This window comes from Ovis aries, chromosome 14 (genome assembly GCF_016772045.2).
Source record: "Ovis aries strain OAR_USU_Benz2616 breed Rambouillet chromosome 14, ARS-UI_Ramb_v3.0, whole genome shotgun sequence".
Lineage (NCBI taxonomy): Eukaryota > Metazoa > Chordata > Mammalia > Artiodactyla > Bovidae > Ovis > Ovis aries.
In genome coordinates, this window is record NC_056067.1 from 55,187,756 (window position 1) to 55,202,909 (window position 15,154).

Sequence of the window (15,154 nt, forward strand, 5' to 3'; positions counted from 1 at the left end):
CCCCCTGTGAGGAATGTATTTGTCCCAATCCCCGTGACAGCTGTGACAGAGCCTTGAAAGAGCGGGAGGTAAAAGCAAATCCTCCCAGGAGACACAAGACCTGGTCAGTACAGTTAGGGAGAGCCTTGAAGAGATACTGAGCTGAACCGGGAAAGGCAGAGGGAACACCAGTGCAAAAGCCTTCGAGGCGGCCAGGGGAGGGGGTCGGTGGGGAGAGAGAACCAACTGGACATGGCGGGTAGTAGAGACAGAAAATACACTCACCCTCACATCTTCCTCCCGAGTCACGTCACAGCGCAGAAAGACAGTGCCAGGCAGCTCTCGCTCCACCGCCCTGCCCCTGGCCTCTGCGGGAAGAGAAGGGCTGGGGGTCTGGACTTCAGAGTCTGAGGGAGGAGGGGGCTGGGAGGCCGAATCCTGGGTCTGAGGGAGGAGGAAGCCAGGGGTTTGGACTCCTGGGTCTATCAGAGGAGGGGTCTGGGGGCCTGGAATCCCCCTGGAGGGTTGGGGATGAGGACTGAGGGACCCTCACTCACCATCTTTGTCACAGATAACCACCTGGGCACCGCTTTCCACTGAGAATAAGAAAGAAGAGGTTACCCCCAGCCGACCTTGGCGAAGGCCTCTGCTGCCCTCTAGGGGCCACTTACAGCGGGTTGGGCCCGTCTCCCACTCTGCTCCCCTCGTGACCCCAAAGTCTCATGATGACTCCCTAGGACAGAGGGCAGAAGTTTTGACAGATACTCTTCTGGGTTATTCTAGGTGCCTGTTGGGGCTCCTGAGTCTGCCTTCCTGGGTTCCAGAGTAAACCCGAAATCTGCAAGAGACATCGTCCCCCAAACTGCCTGTTTTGCAGAGACAGCTGAGACCACAGAAACGGTGTTTGGAAACCTGCCAAAATCTCAGGCCCTAGGCAACTACCGCCTACCTTTTCGTTCACTTTGCAAATAGGATCTTGTAAGATAAGAATCTAGACTCCAGTATAGGACCTACTTTTTCTCACACCCATTAGTTAGCCCTCGGAGGCCCGTCCTCTCCCAGATTCCCAACATTTAGACCCAGCCAGACCCCACTCACCGAAAGCTCGAACGATCGCGGCTCCTATGCCGCGACCGCCGCCGGTCACGATGACCACCTTCCCAGCATAGCGCGTTCCCATTGCCATTCTGCCGGACACCGCCTCTCCTCTTTCACTCACTCCGGGCTTCTGTCCACCTCCAAAATCGGGTGAGGTAGTGGGGTCAAATCGTAAACAGGGGCCGGATCCTGGAAGCCCGGCCCTGAGGGTGGGGGTGGGGGGCGTTGCCAGGAAAGCCAGAAGCCTGGAAGCCTGGTCCCTCCCTCAGATCCAAGAGTCTGGATGCCCAGACCTTCTTCCCTCAAGTTCAGGATTCCTGGCATCCGGCCGCCCTCTGCCCTCGGACCTAAATGTCCAGGTCCCTCGTCTTCCTTCAGACGCAAGAATCCAGGTCCCCATCCCCCTCTTCCCTCAGGCCCAGTACTCCGGACCCTGAGATTTCCTCCTCCCTCAGACCTACAAGTCCAAGGTCCCGGTCCCCTCCTCCTTTGCGACCCAGAAATCCACGACCCCAGCTCTACCCCCACTCAGAGACACCAGAGTCACAACCTCAAACAGACAAAAAGTTATTGACTAAAAAGTTCAAAGTTTTAATCTAAATTTGGACAAGTGTCGGGAAAAGCAAACTTTGGCCACAGAAACCACTTCTAGGTCACGGGAGAACAGAGGCTGCAGATCTTCAGGTGGTCCCGCCAGGCCACGCCCTCACGCTCTGATTGGCTGCCACGTCTGGGCGCGTCAGAAGCTGGACTGCAGCAGGGTGACCCTCAGAGGCCACGCCCCCTCGTCAGGGGTCAGGGCGGGAGGGGCCGGCCCGGAATCCCAGGTCTCTTCCCAGGAGGCGGGGCCTGCGCCGCGCCCACTACCTCTGGGGGAGAAACCCGTGGAGCAGGAATTGGCTGTTGGAGATCTTCGGGGTGAGGACGCCTGGGGCATGGGATCTGACGGAGGTGGCGGCGCAGGGGGGAGAGGGTCCCCTCGAGAGTCCAAATTTCCACCTGGAGAGGACGGATGGGAAATGAGAATGGCAAACTCAGGAATCCAGAAGTCCAGACACCGCCCTCCGCCCCCAGGCCTTTCCTCTCAAACCTAGGAGTCCGGCCTCCCTGCCCCCTGCTCTCCCAAACTCAGCACTTTTGCACCTTAGCCCCCTCCTGCCTGGAATCTAGCACTCCCAAGCCCTGTCCAGGTCTTCCCTCATCAAGACAAAGGATTCCCAGGGGCCCTCAGACCCCTCCCCATCACGACCTGAGATTCCAGACCTCCGACCCGCCCCCCCCCTCCTCATCCCTAAAACCTAGGAGTCCTAAGTCCCCAGCTCATTCTCACCTGTCATCATTCCGCGCCACTGCGATGCCTCAGCGGCCAGGGCTTGAGAGAGGCTGAGGACTCGCTCCCGGTGCCCTTCGGATGTCAGCAAATAAGGGGTGGTGTTTCTTGGACTAGAAAAAGAGAGTTTGGGCGAAACTTCGATTAGCCAGTACAGTAGAGGCCACAGTGCCGCGCGTGTCCTTCTGGGAGTTGTAGTCCCTAGCACGTGTCTCTAAAGGATTTTAAACGTGGAGCGACCCTCTTTTTTTAGAAGCCCGCGTGCATTGTGGGATTTGTAGTTCAGTTGCCCGAAAATTTCTCCGATTTCCTGACAGCGGGGCGGAGTTTGATATAGAACAAGGAACTGCAGTTCTCCCCGCGAACTAGAGTTTTCTGATTCCCCAAGAACTCAAGCGACTCTAAAAGATTCTGCGATCTGTACTTTAGTACTCAAAAGACATTAACAGTAACACTATTCCCCTTCTCTTTTTTATTTCCCTTCGTTGTTGCCTCGATCTCCAATTCCTTACCTGCTCCAGGACCCCGAACTTCGGAGCCATTTCTGGGTTCCTGAGTGTCCCAGGACAGGCTGCAAAGGAATGGGGGCATTAGAATTCCTCACCCTGGAAGTTCCCATGTTCTCATTTTGAGGGTGAAGAGGCTCAGAGGATAAAATTGCCCCAAAGACACTAATTCTTAACTTTACCTGAACTCCTGGGAAAGAGGGAAGAGTTTGGAAAATTACCACCCTCCCAACCACTTCCCCACGCCTTTTTGCATTCTGGTAAACAGCTTCTTCATATGACTTAGATAAGCCTGAATGATGTGAAATTGATATTTTAAGACAGGACAGGAAAATTAAAGATCAAAGTCTCTCTGCGCGCTTGTTTGGGGCTCCTCCATCCCTAATGTGCAGTGTACACCAGGATTACACATTAGCCAGAGCTCCTCAGAGTTGGCAGTGCTTGCTCTGTTCTGAAGATCATTTCTTTTTTCCCTTTCTTCTGACACTACCAGTGTAACTTCTTAAAAGAACAGCTTCTTTCACAGTTCTGCAGGGGGTCACAGTAACTTGCTGCTGGCTTCGCATGTGCTTCCCTAGACTATGTATCCTTGGTGAAGCTTAGGTAAAATATCACTATGTTATTTGCTTCTTTGTTTGTTTTAAATTGTCTGGCTGCATCAAGTCTTAGTTGTGGCACTTGGGATCTTAGTTGCATCACGTGGGATCTTTTGTCACAGTGCATGGGGCTTCCCTGACAGCTTAGTGGTAAGAATCTGCCTGCCAACGCAGGAGACTTACTTGCTCAACAGAGATGTGGGTTCCATCCCTGGGTCAGGAAGATTGCCTGGAAGGCTATAGTCCATGGGGTTGCAAAAGAGTCGTACATGACTCAGCAACTAAACAACAGCAGATTGTGTAGTTGTGGCGCACAGGCTTAGTTGCCCAGAGACATGTGGGATCTTAGTTCCCAGACCAGGTATCAAACCCTCGTCCCCTGCATTGCAAGGCAAATTCTTAACCACTGGTCTGCCAGGAAAGTCCTGTCAGTATGTCATTTTGATGTTCGATCTTTTGTCTGGAAAACAGACACGAGTGTGCCTCTTGACTTCTAACAGATGGTGAAACAGTTCTCAGAACTTTCTGAGAGTCTCTCTCCCAAGTTCTAATTCTGTTTGGCTCAAATAAAAGTCCCCTTTTTTCTTGTTAACTTGATTTTAATAGAATTTTCATCGACAAGATTCACAGATGAGCCCCCTGTGACGAGGCCAGAAACAGACCCTCCAAATTCACATTCCTTTTGTCATAAATGATTAATGAACTTGTTGCCCCCGAAAAACTAGCTAGACATAGAGATCAATGTTTGATATTCAGCAGACTTGAGATGCCCCCCATTTACAAAAACAATCACAACCCCAAAATCACCCCACTTGTCTAATTCCTTCCTAGAAGAGTCTTAAGATGAAACTATCCATGGGGAATTCCCTGGTGGTCCAGCAGGTAGGGCTCCGCACTCCCACGGCCAAGTCCTCAAACATGGACTGAACCCAAGCCCTAAAATCCCACAAGCTGCGCAGTGGCACAGCCCAAAACGAAAAAACAAGTGAAAAAACCATCCTGCCCAGACAGTCTGATCTTCAGATTGGCAGTGTGATCTCCATGGCAGTAAATACATTTTTTTTTTCTTTGCCTTTGATAGCATAGTAACTGAACAGGAAAACTTGGCTTCCAATCCAGCTCTAAAACCCACTCCTCCCAGAGGAGTGAGAATGCTGGTGAGGATGGAGATGTTGCCTCTGGCCCATCCTGTTCTCCACTGATAAGGGAGACAGGATGCTGAATTGAAAACAGGGACAAGTAAACCTGATATAGAGGAAGGGAAAAAAATCCCCATTTTACAGAGAGGAAAACTGAGGCTCCAACCAGGAACTGAGAACCCACTGCCGCCTCACTGACCCACCCCTGTTTCCCTCACTTTTTGTTCCGCATCAGGCTGGCGTCTGGTTGGGGACAGCGTCCTCCCCAGGGTGAGGAGCCGGGGGGAGGCTGGGCGAGGGAGAGGCCGTCCATATTCTTGATTTCTTCGGATTCTCTCCAACTGCTCCCGAGCACTCATCCGGGGCCGGGCCAGGGGGACCTGGGGAGATGAGAAACATCTAGAGATTCCAACCAGGCCTCTCTTTTCTCTCTTCCCTGAACCTCTCAGCCTCCTCTGTCATGGGCTTCCCTCAAAGCTCAGTTGCAATGCAGGAGACCCTGGTTCGATTCCTGGGTCGGGAAGATCCCCTGGAGAAGGGATAGGCAAGCCACGCCAGTATTCTTGGGCTTCCCTTGTGGCTCAGCTGGTAAAGAATCCACCTGCAATGCGGGGAGACCTGGGTTCGATCCCTGGGTTGGGAAGATCTCCTGGAGAAGGGAAAGGCTACCCACTCCAGTATTCTGGCCTGGAGAATTCCTGTGTCTTGCCCTTCCCAATAAGTTCAGCCCTGGATCTCAAGGACTTACTTCTACACCTGGAGCCCAGGCTGTCCCTCTGCTGGTTATGCTCAAGTCCTTCCATATCCCACAAGGCTCTAGGACAAAGGTGTTACAGTTCCTGTGTGACTGGTTGCTACCCATCTGTCTGGCCTCAAGCCCACCAGCTGCCCTATTGGAACCTGTAGTGCCAGCCTGATCAACACCCACTCTTCTCTGGACATAACAAGTCTCTTGGAAGTAGTAGTTGGGACGCTGGTTTGCTCATGATTTTAAAAAAACAATAATAAGTCTGGTTTCAATCAGCTTTGAAAACATTAATATGAAGGATGAGATTTATTGTGTAACTAAGATCATTAAGAAGATCACTTTGGGTTTGCCTGAAGGAGGACTCGACAAGTTCTCCAGTGCCCTCAAAACCAGAGGGAAGAGACACACAGGGAGAGTGTCCTGTGATAATTGTGGTTATCTGCCACAAGCCAGGGAACTTTGTCTGAAGCTTCCAGAAGTATGATACTGATGACACCTTGATCTTGGGCTTAGAGACTTAGGAACTCAAAACGCAAGAGGATGGGGATGAATGGAAGGAGAACTTGAAATCTGGAATGTTCTCAATCTATCTCCTTTGCAAGGAAGCTTGCTCTGAGGAGAATGCCAAGGGTGTGGCTGGAAAACCATTTGGTAAGAGATCAGGCATGTGATATGTGAGTCCAGTAAACCAGCTCAGCAGAAAAGCTGCCCAGTCAAAACAAAGGAGACAGAGATCGGATAAAATGAAGGAAGGCTGTTGGACATCTGGGATGCTCTGAGCAGAAAAGGGGCCAACAGAGCAGGAAACGTGTGTTATCCTTCAGGAAAGGGGGTAATTTGGGCACAGACATGCACGCAGGGAGAATGCCACGTGACAGGTGAAGTCATGATGCCACAAGCTGAGGAAGTGATCCTTCCCTAGAGCCTCCAGAAGGCGGGTGGCCCTGTGGACACCTAGATTTCAGGCTTCTAGCCTACAGAACTGCAAGACAATACATTTATTGTTTAAGCAAAAACCAAAGGGAAGGGGGGTGGGGAGAGAACTCTTGACTGCAGTCTCCAGTTAGAAAATTCTAGGCAGACAGCTTGGATCTGTTGCTTATTGCAGGACCAATCACTGCAGTTTACTTGCTTTGATTTGATCGATCCTGGGTCACATGCCCCCCTGGAAATTGACCCTATGTTTTTGTTTTTTTCCTGTCGAGCCATAGGGCTTGTGGGATCTCTGTTCCCAAGGATCAAATTTGCGCCTCTGCAGTGAAAGCCCAGAATGTTAAACACACGACCGCCAGGGAGTTCCCTGGCCCTGTATCACCTACTTCTTCACAACAGGCTAGACGCTGACCCGAAAGTCTCCGCCAGGGCCAAACTGAAACTTTTACACATCCACTTGCTTCAAAGACAGCCCACATGGGCGGATATTTTTAGCCATTTGAAGCCTGCCTGCTTTAAATTCTTCCTGAAGTTGTAACCAGCATCTGCTAGCAGTAAGGAGGATTAACTTGTAGCTATAAAAGCCCCACCCACCCCCTCAACAGGCTGCTGGCCTTAGGAAACTCCCCTCTGCTGCTAAGCCATCAGTTAGATCCTTAAGTCCTTTCTCCAATCTCTTCTCTCCTGGGAGTCCCCTTGTCCCCGGTCCCTCTCCTCCTGGGCCGTGGCCCCCACGCAGTAACCTCTGGAGGGTCCCTTGCTGTGAGGGACTTATTCCACAAGCAAACCGGTCAGCCGTGGACCAACTGAAACTCTGTGCGCTACTGCCACCTAGTGGTCGTATCTTTTTCCTTGGTCAGTTCTGAAATTCCTGGCTCCCCCTTGCACCACTCCTGTATGTAAGCTGCCCACAGGGTTGAGGGAGGAGACATTCCCCCCATCCTTTTTTTTTTTTTTTTTTTTGGACGAGCGACATCGCATGTGAGGTTTTAGTTCCCGGACCAGGGATTGAACCTGCACCCCCTGGATTGGAAACGCCGGATCTTCACCACTGGACTTTCACCAGGGAAGTCCCCCAAGATGTTATTTGGTGCAGCCCCAACCTAATGGCTCAAATGGCAAAGAATCTGCCCGCAATGCGGGAGATGCAGTTCGATTCCTGGGTCTGTAATATCCCCTGGAGAAGGGAATGGCTGCCCACTCCAGTTTTCTTGCCTGGAAAATTCCATGGACAGAGGAGCCTGGCGGGCTACCGTCCATGCGGTCGCAAAGAGTCGGACACGACTTAACGACTAACACTTTTCAGCAATCCTTAACACACACCACTGAAAATAGTTCTTCTCTTCCTAAGAAAGGCCAGATTGAGTATTTGGTTTCCACCTGATAGTAAGGAAGCAACAGAAAAGCTTTTAAACCTATGCGAATAAGCAATCTTAACTGGCATTCCATCGCCCTAAAAGCCAGCCAATCAGCGCCGGCCCTGCGTTTCCGAAAATCAGCCAATCAGCAACAGACACAAAGCTTCCCCCGTTTATCGTAGAACAACTCAACACTCCAGGCTCCACAAGTCCACCCGTGTCCCAACTCTACGCCATATGACATCAACTCTTCGCTTTGCTCAGGTCGGCTCTATCTTACAAGAGGTCTGTCTTGCTTGTGCTGTGCTAAGTTGCTCAGTCGTATCCAACTCTGCGACTGTAGCCCGTCAGGCTCCTCTGTCCATGGGATTCTCCAGGCAAGAATACTGGAGTGGGTTGCCATGCCCTCCTCCAAGGGATCTTCCCAACCCAGGGATAGAACCCAGGTCTCCTGCATTGCAGGCTGCTTCTTTACCGTCTGAGCCACTAGGGAATAAATGCAGCTTTGTTTCCTATACAAAGCAGCTGCTTTTTCCTTTATCCCCTCCATGCCTTTGCATGCATAGCCTGTTCCCCTTTGGAGTACTGTTTCCTACACAGCGAGAGCTTTTTCATTCATCCAGACAGCTTATTGTTGTCCTCGTTTAGCCGCTAAGTCATGTCCAATTCTTTTGCTTACCTGACCTTTAAAAGGCTTCCCAATGCTGAGACCCCTAGGAAACAGCTTAACTCTGTTAGATGCGTGTAAGGATTGCATTTATGCCTCTCTCCCATCAGACTCCAGCAGCAGGAATAATTCCTGGCAGGTCCCGCAACACCTTCCACCAGGGCTGGCCTCTAGAAGATCAGAATCTTGAACAAATAAGAGAATTTGGGATTTCTTCCTGCACTCGTCAAAGTTTAGGGAGAAAGGGAGAAACAGCAACTCCTCTTGACACTGTACTTGGATTGGTCATCTGCTGATGGTTCAGTGGGCATCAGAATGGTCCTGCCAAGTCCAGCAGCCATACTTTTCCTGCAGGATCTGTTTGCCAGCTTCAGGATGCGGGAAGCCACAGGAAAACAGCGTGCTTTCAATGCAGCGGGTGCCAGTTCAATCTCTAGTTGGGGAACTAAGATCCCACATGCAACGTGGCACAGCCAAAAAAAATAACAGCAACAACAGAGTTTTTTTAAAAAAAACTAGAGATTGTGATGCAGAGATTCACTACACTGGCAAACTCAGAAATGTAGATCCTTAAAAACAGGACGTGGTCTGGGGATCTTGCCTTGTAGGGCCTGGCAGTCAGGAAGGGTCTGAGAAATTCATTGACTTGAACTGAACTACCCTTCAGTTGGGGGATGGCATTCCGAGGTCAGAGCTCTGTGCTCCCAAGAGGCCATGTGCAGTTGTATGGGTTGCTCATTGCCCAAAGGCTGAGCCTTCCATTGATGGCTCCAGGTTCTGCTCACGTAGAAGGGGGTGCCTGTCTCTAACTCACAAAAAGGTATCCTGTAGGCTAATAGAAGCCCTGGCTTCCTAAATCCCCACTTCAGTCTAGACATTTACACCAGCTGTTGTCCTGCTTTGCCATGGATAAATTCTTGGCCATGGATTCCTTCTTCAAGGTCTGTCTGCCTCCAGGAAACCATCCCCAACATGCCCAGGTTGCCTGGAAGCTATCCCCTGAATTCCCCAATGATTTGTGCTTGCAAGACTTTCGATCTTCACTGTGTCACATGGCAACTTCGCAGCATGGGACGTCTCCTAGTCTGGGCCTGCAAACTCTTGGCTGTGGTGTGCGGGACCTAGTTCCCTGACCAGGGATGGAACCTGGGCCCCCTGCATTGGGAGCACGACTCTTAGCCACTGGACCACCAGGGAAGTTCCTGATCCTTGCTCTTTTTACCCAAGGTGATCAGGTAAAACTGGAAGCTCCCACTGGTCCCAGCAATGACTTGCCTGGTGGGCACTAGTTGGGAGACAAAGAAACTGAGGCTGTGGCTTGAGATTCTGAAATGGGAAAAGATTACAGCAATGCTGTTGATGACCTTGGGGCTACAGAGTGGAAACTCCCCACAGACAAAATGATGAAATGAGCAGTCAGTTCATTGCTGACCTTCAGGGCTTTGTGTTTATGAGCAACCAAGAGACTCTAACCAGTGTACTCAATTAAAAGGACAGGGCCCAGACAAGACCCTTTATTAGGGAGCTAACAAGGGAATTCCCAGTGGTTAGGACTTGGCACTTTCCATTCCCTGTTTGGGGAAGTAAGCAGCTTGGGGGAAAAAAAAAAAAAAACAGATGACACAGCCAGAAACTCTACAGAGGTCACCTGCTTCATCCTCAGGAAGCCCCACCCCTGGTCCTGCTTCTTATGTCCAACTGGATGATGGCACTGCTGGCCCGACCAGTGACCTTTGTCCCCAGAGTCCTCAAGCCACCAGATCGCATGTGCATTCACTGCGTGTGAATAGTTAGGTTCTTGGCTTCCTTTGTACTTGGATGTGTGACATGTTTACTAAACCTTTCCCTGAGAAATAAAAAAGCGGCTGATAATATCATTTATTTTTATTCCACTGACTCCTTCACTTAAGTCATTTACTGCTCTGCTTTTAGCTTGACATTTAAATGGCGATATTATTTATAGCCTTTATCCCATTTCATATGCAGATTCATACATTTTATTAGAGAAATGGTAATGTATTTGATGAAGCATGTGCTCCAGACAGAGTAGGGCATGGCAACCCACTCCAGTATTTTAGCCTGGAGAACCTCGTGGACAGAGGAGCCTGGCGAGCTGCAGTCCACGGGGTCACACAGAATTGGAAGCGACTGAAGCGACAGCACACACACACACGCTGCTCCAGACACACACAGTACACGGTATACGCACCAAATTACCAGCCTAGAATCTGCAAAATTTTGCATTTTAAACCTCTGGCAGCTCAGTGGTTAGGACTTGGCGCTCTCGCCGCCAGGGACTGGGGTTCCAACCCTGGTCCTGGAACTAAGAACAGGCAAGCTGGTGGAGGGCGGCCAAAACAAAAACGAAAATGGCGTCTGAGGTCCCAAGGGTTTTTTAAAAAGTTTGAAAACCCAGTATATCTAGAATCTGACTCCCTCTTGATGTCGCCACTTCTAAGTTAGTGCAAACAACTGTTATCAGTCCCCCTCAAATATCCCACTGGCCCCCTCAACCATGACTCAGGCGGTATCCACACAGTCCACTCCCCCAAGTGGCCTCCAGACAGCGCCAGTCTCCATCTGTGGAAACTCCCATTCCTCTGCTCAGAACTCTGCATGGCTCCGGCTTACCCAGTGTCAAAGTCCTCATGTTGGACCACAAGGCCCGGCCCGATCTGCCCCTATTGCCTCTCTGTCCTCATCAGCAACCACTTCCCCTTACTCGGTTACTCGGTTCCAACCACACTGATTTTCTAGCTGCTCCTCCAACACACCAGACTCTTCAGAACCTTTGCAGATACTCTTCCCTTTGCCTCTAACGCTCTTCCACCAGACATCCCCAGGGCTCCTTCCCTGACAGAAGCCTCCCCAGACCAAAACATTCACAACTCCATCCCTTCGCCAATATTCCAAATCCCCTCCCCAGGCCGTTTTTATTTATTTAGCACTTACATAAAACAATTCACAATTATTTATTATCTGCCTCTTCCCACTAGAATGTCAGATTCATGAGAGAAGGATGATTTTTCTCATCTTGCTCACATTTGGGTCCTGAGTGAACTTTCCTGAATGATGAAAATATTCTATATTTTCACTATTCAACAGGGTAGCTGCTGGCCATGTGTATCTCCTGTATACCTGAACTCCTCAAATGAAGGTGATTTTTTATTTTATTTCATTTAAATTCATTTAAACTTAAATAGCCTCATGTGGCTACTGGCTACCTTATTAGATAGCAAAGAGGGCATTTAATAAATATCTGTTGAATGAATTATGGATGAATGAATGAATGAAGTGCTTGCTCGAAGTCACTGCTTCCAAACTTCAGGGGCATTCATCTAGTTGGACTCTCCACATCAGCTCTGGGTGGTAGACACTACTATCAGCTCCATTTTGCAGATGAGAAAATGGAGGCAGAGAGGTTTCTTAACCAACCCAAAGTCACACAGGTTAGAAGTGGCAGAGACAAAATTCAATCCCAGTGCTCTTCACAAATCTCACTCTCTCTGCTCTGGGGTGTGGCTTAGAATGCTCCTCTTCCACATGTTTCCCCAAAAGTAGGGGATCCGTGGTGGGCAAAGGGTTACAATGGACCCAAGGAGATTGGATGGACTGCCTACCTTGGTTCCTGGCTGAGGGGAAGTGGGGCGGCGACCCTCGGGGCTGGAAGCCCGGGAGACCCTTGGAGATCCAATTCCTGGAGGAGCAGAACGGGATGGGTGAGGATGTGGTGAGCTTGCGGAAGGCCGAGTGAGTCCCTCCCAACCGCATATGCTCACCTGAGCGAGGGCTGGAGAGCTCTCTGTCGCCCCCTGGGGGCCTCCCCCAATCAGCCTCAGGGGACCGGGATGAGCTCAGTTCCAAGGACTCCGTCAGGCTCTGGGGAGGTCAAGAAAGGGGATAATAGATCACTAGGATTACAGTTTTCAAGCACGTAGCAGTACAGAGACTACATAAGTAGTATTAAGATTGAAAACCGGGAGCCAGACCTTGTTTTCAGACCTCAGCTCTGCCATTTTGCTTGCTGTGTGACCTTGGGCAAGTTACTTTCCCTCTCTGTGCCACATTTCACCCTTTTGATATGAGGACCGAATGGATACAAGGAAGGCGCTTAGAACAGTGCCTGGCACATAACAAGTCTTTATAACCTATGAGGGGGGGTTTTTAATTAATGAATTAATTTTGGTTTTTCTGGACCTTTGTGGCTTTGCCTAGACTTTCTCTAGTTGCAGCGAGTGGGGGCTACTCTCTAGTTGCCGTGCATGGGCTTCTCATGGCTTCTCTTGTTGCAGAGCACAGGCTCTAGATGGCACGGACTTTAGTAGTTGGAGTACTTGGGCTTAGTCACCCAAAAGCATGTGGAATCCTCCCGAACCAGAGATAGAACCCATGTCCCCTGCACTGCCAGGTGAATTCCCAACCACTGGACCACCAGGGATTCCCACACTGGTCCACTTGTGAGGTTTTATGATGATTATGCATCTGGCATGGTGTTAACTACTTTACCAGAATTCTCTCTTTGAATCCCCTCTGTTCGACTCAGCTATGACCGCAATGGCTCCTGGTTCCTGAGGGCTTACTCTATGTCAGGCACTTTCTAGTCACAATGTCTTCTTTCTAAAGAGCCCTGCAGGAGAAGGAAATGGCAACCCACTCCAGTATCCTTGCTCGGGAAATCCCACGGGGAGTCTGGTGTGCTACGTACGGTCCATGGAGTCACAAAAGGGCTGGACATGGCTTAGCGACTAAACAACAACAAATGGCAATTCTAGCCAATGTGTGAGAATAACAAGTTGTAAGGAATTGGGGGTTGGAGCTGAAACCAAAATCCTATTGTTTACAGATGTGAATGTCTATTTAGAAAAACCAAAATAAACTGTAAGCAAATCTTTAAATTAACCCTGCAAGGGAGGGATTAAGATCAGTGCTATCTGGTAAATGTTTAACAAATGCCCTCTGGAAGAAAAGAGCCCTCTTTTGCAGCAGTTTGCCAATTTCCATAGTGTAAATACTCCCACCACAGTCAATTTCAAGCTACCGACATGTCATCACTGTGGAGCTGAGATGCAGGCGACGGGACCTTGTGAGCTGTTGGCAACTCACCAAGTTGTTGTGTTGTGGGTCCAGCACACCTCTGGACTATGACCATAATACCAAATAAGGAAATAGAGGACATGTACCTGAGGTTGGCTAGCCGACCAAGGGTGAAAGAGGTGAGTGGGTAGCGGGTTAGGCCAGGGGCAGACAGGACAGGAAACTGGAGGTGGGAAAGATGTGTGTGGCCTCACCTCCCTCTCTGAGGACTCCTCGCCCTGGAGAGCAGGGGATGGGGAGTCAGGCTCAGTGTTGGAAAGTGGCTTCTGGGGGCCCCCCAGACCTGCCAGCGTGTCTTCCACCATCCACAGTTGCTGCTGAGCAGATGCTCTGTCCTGGAGAGAGGAAAGGAATTTGTTACTCAAAGGTGGAAAAATGCAAGGAGGGTTAAAGTCGAGAAGCCATGGAAAGGGTCTGAAATTTCCCCATTCTACTGACCCATTACCGTTTATCATAAATATTGTCTTTTTCTGCACTGTTACCTCTGTTGTAAATAGGCGACCATATAAGTAAATAAGAGTCTGTTTCTGAATATTCTATCCCTTTAGTCTGTTTGTCTAAATTTGTGTCAGTACTACACTGCCTTCTTGTTAACTGTAGCTTTAAAGTCAGACACTATCCAGTTGTGTTTGTCCTCGGGCTTTGTTCTTGGAGGCTGCCTTGGCTTACTCTCGGCCTTCTGCACTTCCAGATACGATTTAAAGTCAGCTTGTCAATCTCCACATGTTGTATTGGGACAGCAGATCCCCGCTGGGGAAGTCAATCTGTGGAGACCACATCTTTATACTAGTATATTTCCTATCCATGCACATGGTCCCTCTCTCCATTTATATAGGCCTTCTTTAATTTCTCTCAATGACATTTTATGGCTTTCAGAGTAGATGTCTTGCATATCTTTCATTAAACTTCTTTCAGATAGTTAATTTGTTTATGTTAATTGTAAACACTGCTGTCGCTCCTGCTAAGTTGCTTCAGTCGTGTCCGACTCTGTGTGACCCCATAGATAGAAGCCAACCAGGCTCCCCCATCCCTGGGATTCTCCAGGCAAGAGTACTGGAGTGGGTTACCATCTCCTTCTCCAATGCATGAAAGTGAAAAGTGAAAGTGAAGTCGCTCAGCCATGTCCGACTCTTAGTGACACCATGGACTGCAGCCTACCAGGCTCCTCCGCCCATGGGATTTTCCAGGCAAGAGTACTGGAGTAGCATACAGGAAGATGATTTTTATATATTATTCTTGCATTCAGTTACCTTGCTGGATTTGCTTATGCTAACAGTTTATCTGGAGATTATTTTGGATTTTCTACATACACAATTTTGTCATCTGTAAGTAAAAACAGCTTTACTTTTTCCTCTTTGGTCCTTATACCTTTGACTTATTCGTTAGACTCACTTGTACTGTTCAGGATCCTTGGTACAACACTAACTGGAACTCGCAATAATATACATCCTGGCCTTATTCTGAATATTGGGGGAAAGACTTCGGTATTTCACTGTCGACAACAATGCTTTGTTGTAGGTTTGTTATCGATGCCTAAACAGGTTAAAGAAGTAGTTTATATTCCTACTTTGCTGAGAGATTTTATCATGAAAGGATATTGGAAGTGAAAGTGCAAGAGAAGGTGGCTCAGCTGTGTTCGACTCTTTGCAACCCCATGGGATTCCCCAGGCCAGAATACTGGAGTGGGTAGCCTTTCCCTTCCCCAG

At 49.5% G+C, this 15,154-nt stretch overlaps 2 protein-coding genes across 12 annotated transcripts in view; both read right to left on the bottom strand.

The window, feature by feature from the left end:
* The window catches only part of HSD17B14 (hydroxysteroid 17-beta dehydrogenase 14), a 19,106-nt gene extending 17,453 nt beyond the window's left edge, over positions 1–1,653 (bottom strand). Inside the window, exons 1-4 of one of the 2 annotated variants that reach the window (XM_027978585.2) lie at positions 1,539–1,653; positions 1,078–1,215; positions 537–575; positions 265–347 (exon numbers count right to left, since the gene is read on the bottom strand). In XM_027978585.2, the coding sequence (XP_027834386.1) occupies positions 265–347; positions 537–575; positions 1,078–1,165 (210 nt within the window). In that variant the 5' untranslated portion in view covers positions 1,166–1,215; positions 1,539–1,653. Of the gene's footprint in view, positions 1–264; positions 348–536; positions 576–1,077 lie in introns of both variants that reach the window. The other variant, XM_060398762.1, reaches the window with a different exon arrangement.
* PLEKHA4 (pleckstrin homology domain containing A4) overlaps positions 1,645–15,154 on the bottom strand; it is a 26,627-nt gene continuing 13,117 nt past the window's right edge. For 8 of the 10 annotated variants that reach the window (XM_042232284.1, XM_042232285.2, XM_042232281.2 and 5 more), the window contains 7 exons: positions 13,643–13,783; positions 12,134–12,233; positions 11,975–12,051; positions 4,867–5,028; positions 2,920–2,978; positions 2,408–2,520; positions 1,645–2,076 (listed from right to left, as the gene is read on the bottom strand). In XM_042232284.1, the coding sequence (XP_042088218.1) occupies positions 1,817–2,076; positions 2,408–2,520; positions 2,920–2,978; positions 4,867–5,028; positions 11,975–12,051; positions 12,134–12,233; positions 13,643–13,783 (912 nt within the window). In that variant the 3' untranslated portion in view covers positions 1,645–1,816. The remainder of the gene's footprint in view (positions 2,077–2,407; positions 2,521–2,919; positions 2,979–4,866; positions 5,029–11,974; positions 12,052–12,133; positions 12,234–13,642; positions 13,784–15,154) is intronic. The other 2 variants (XM_042232286.2, XM_042232287.2) reach the window with 2 other exon arrangements.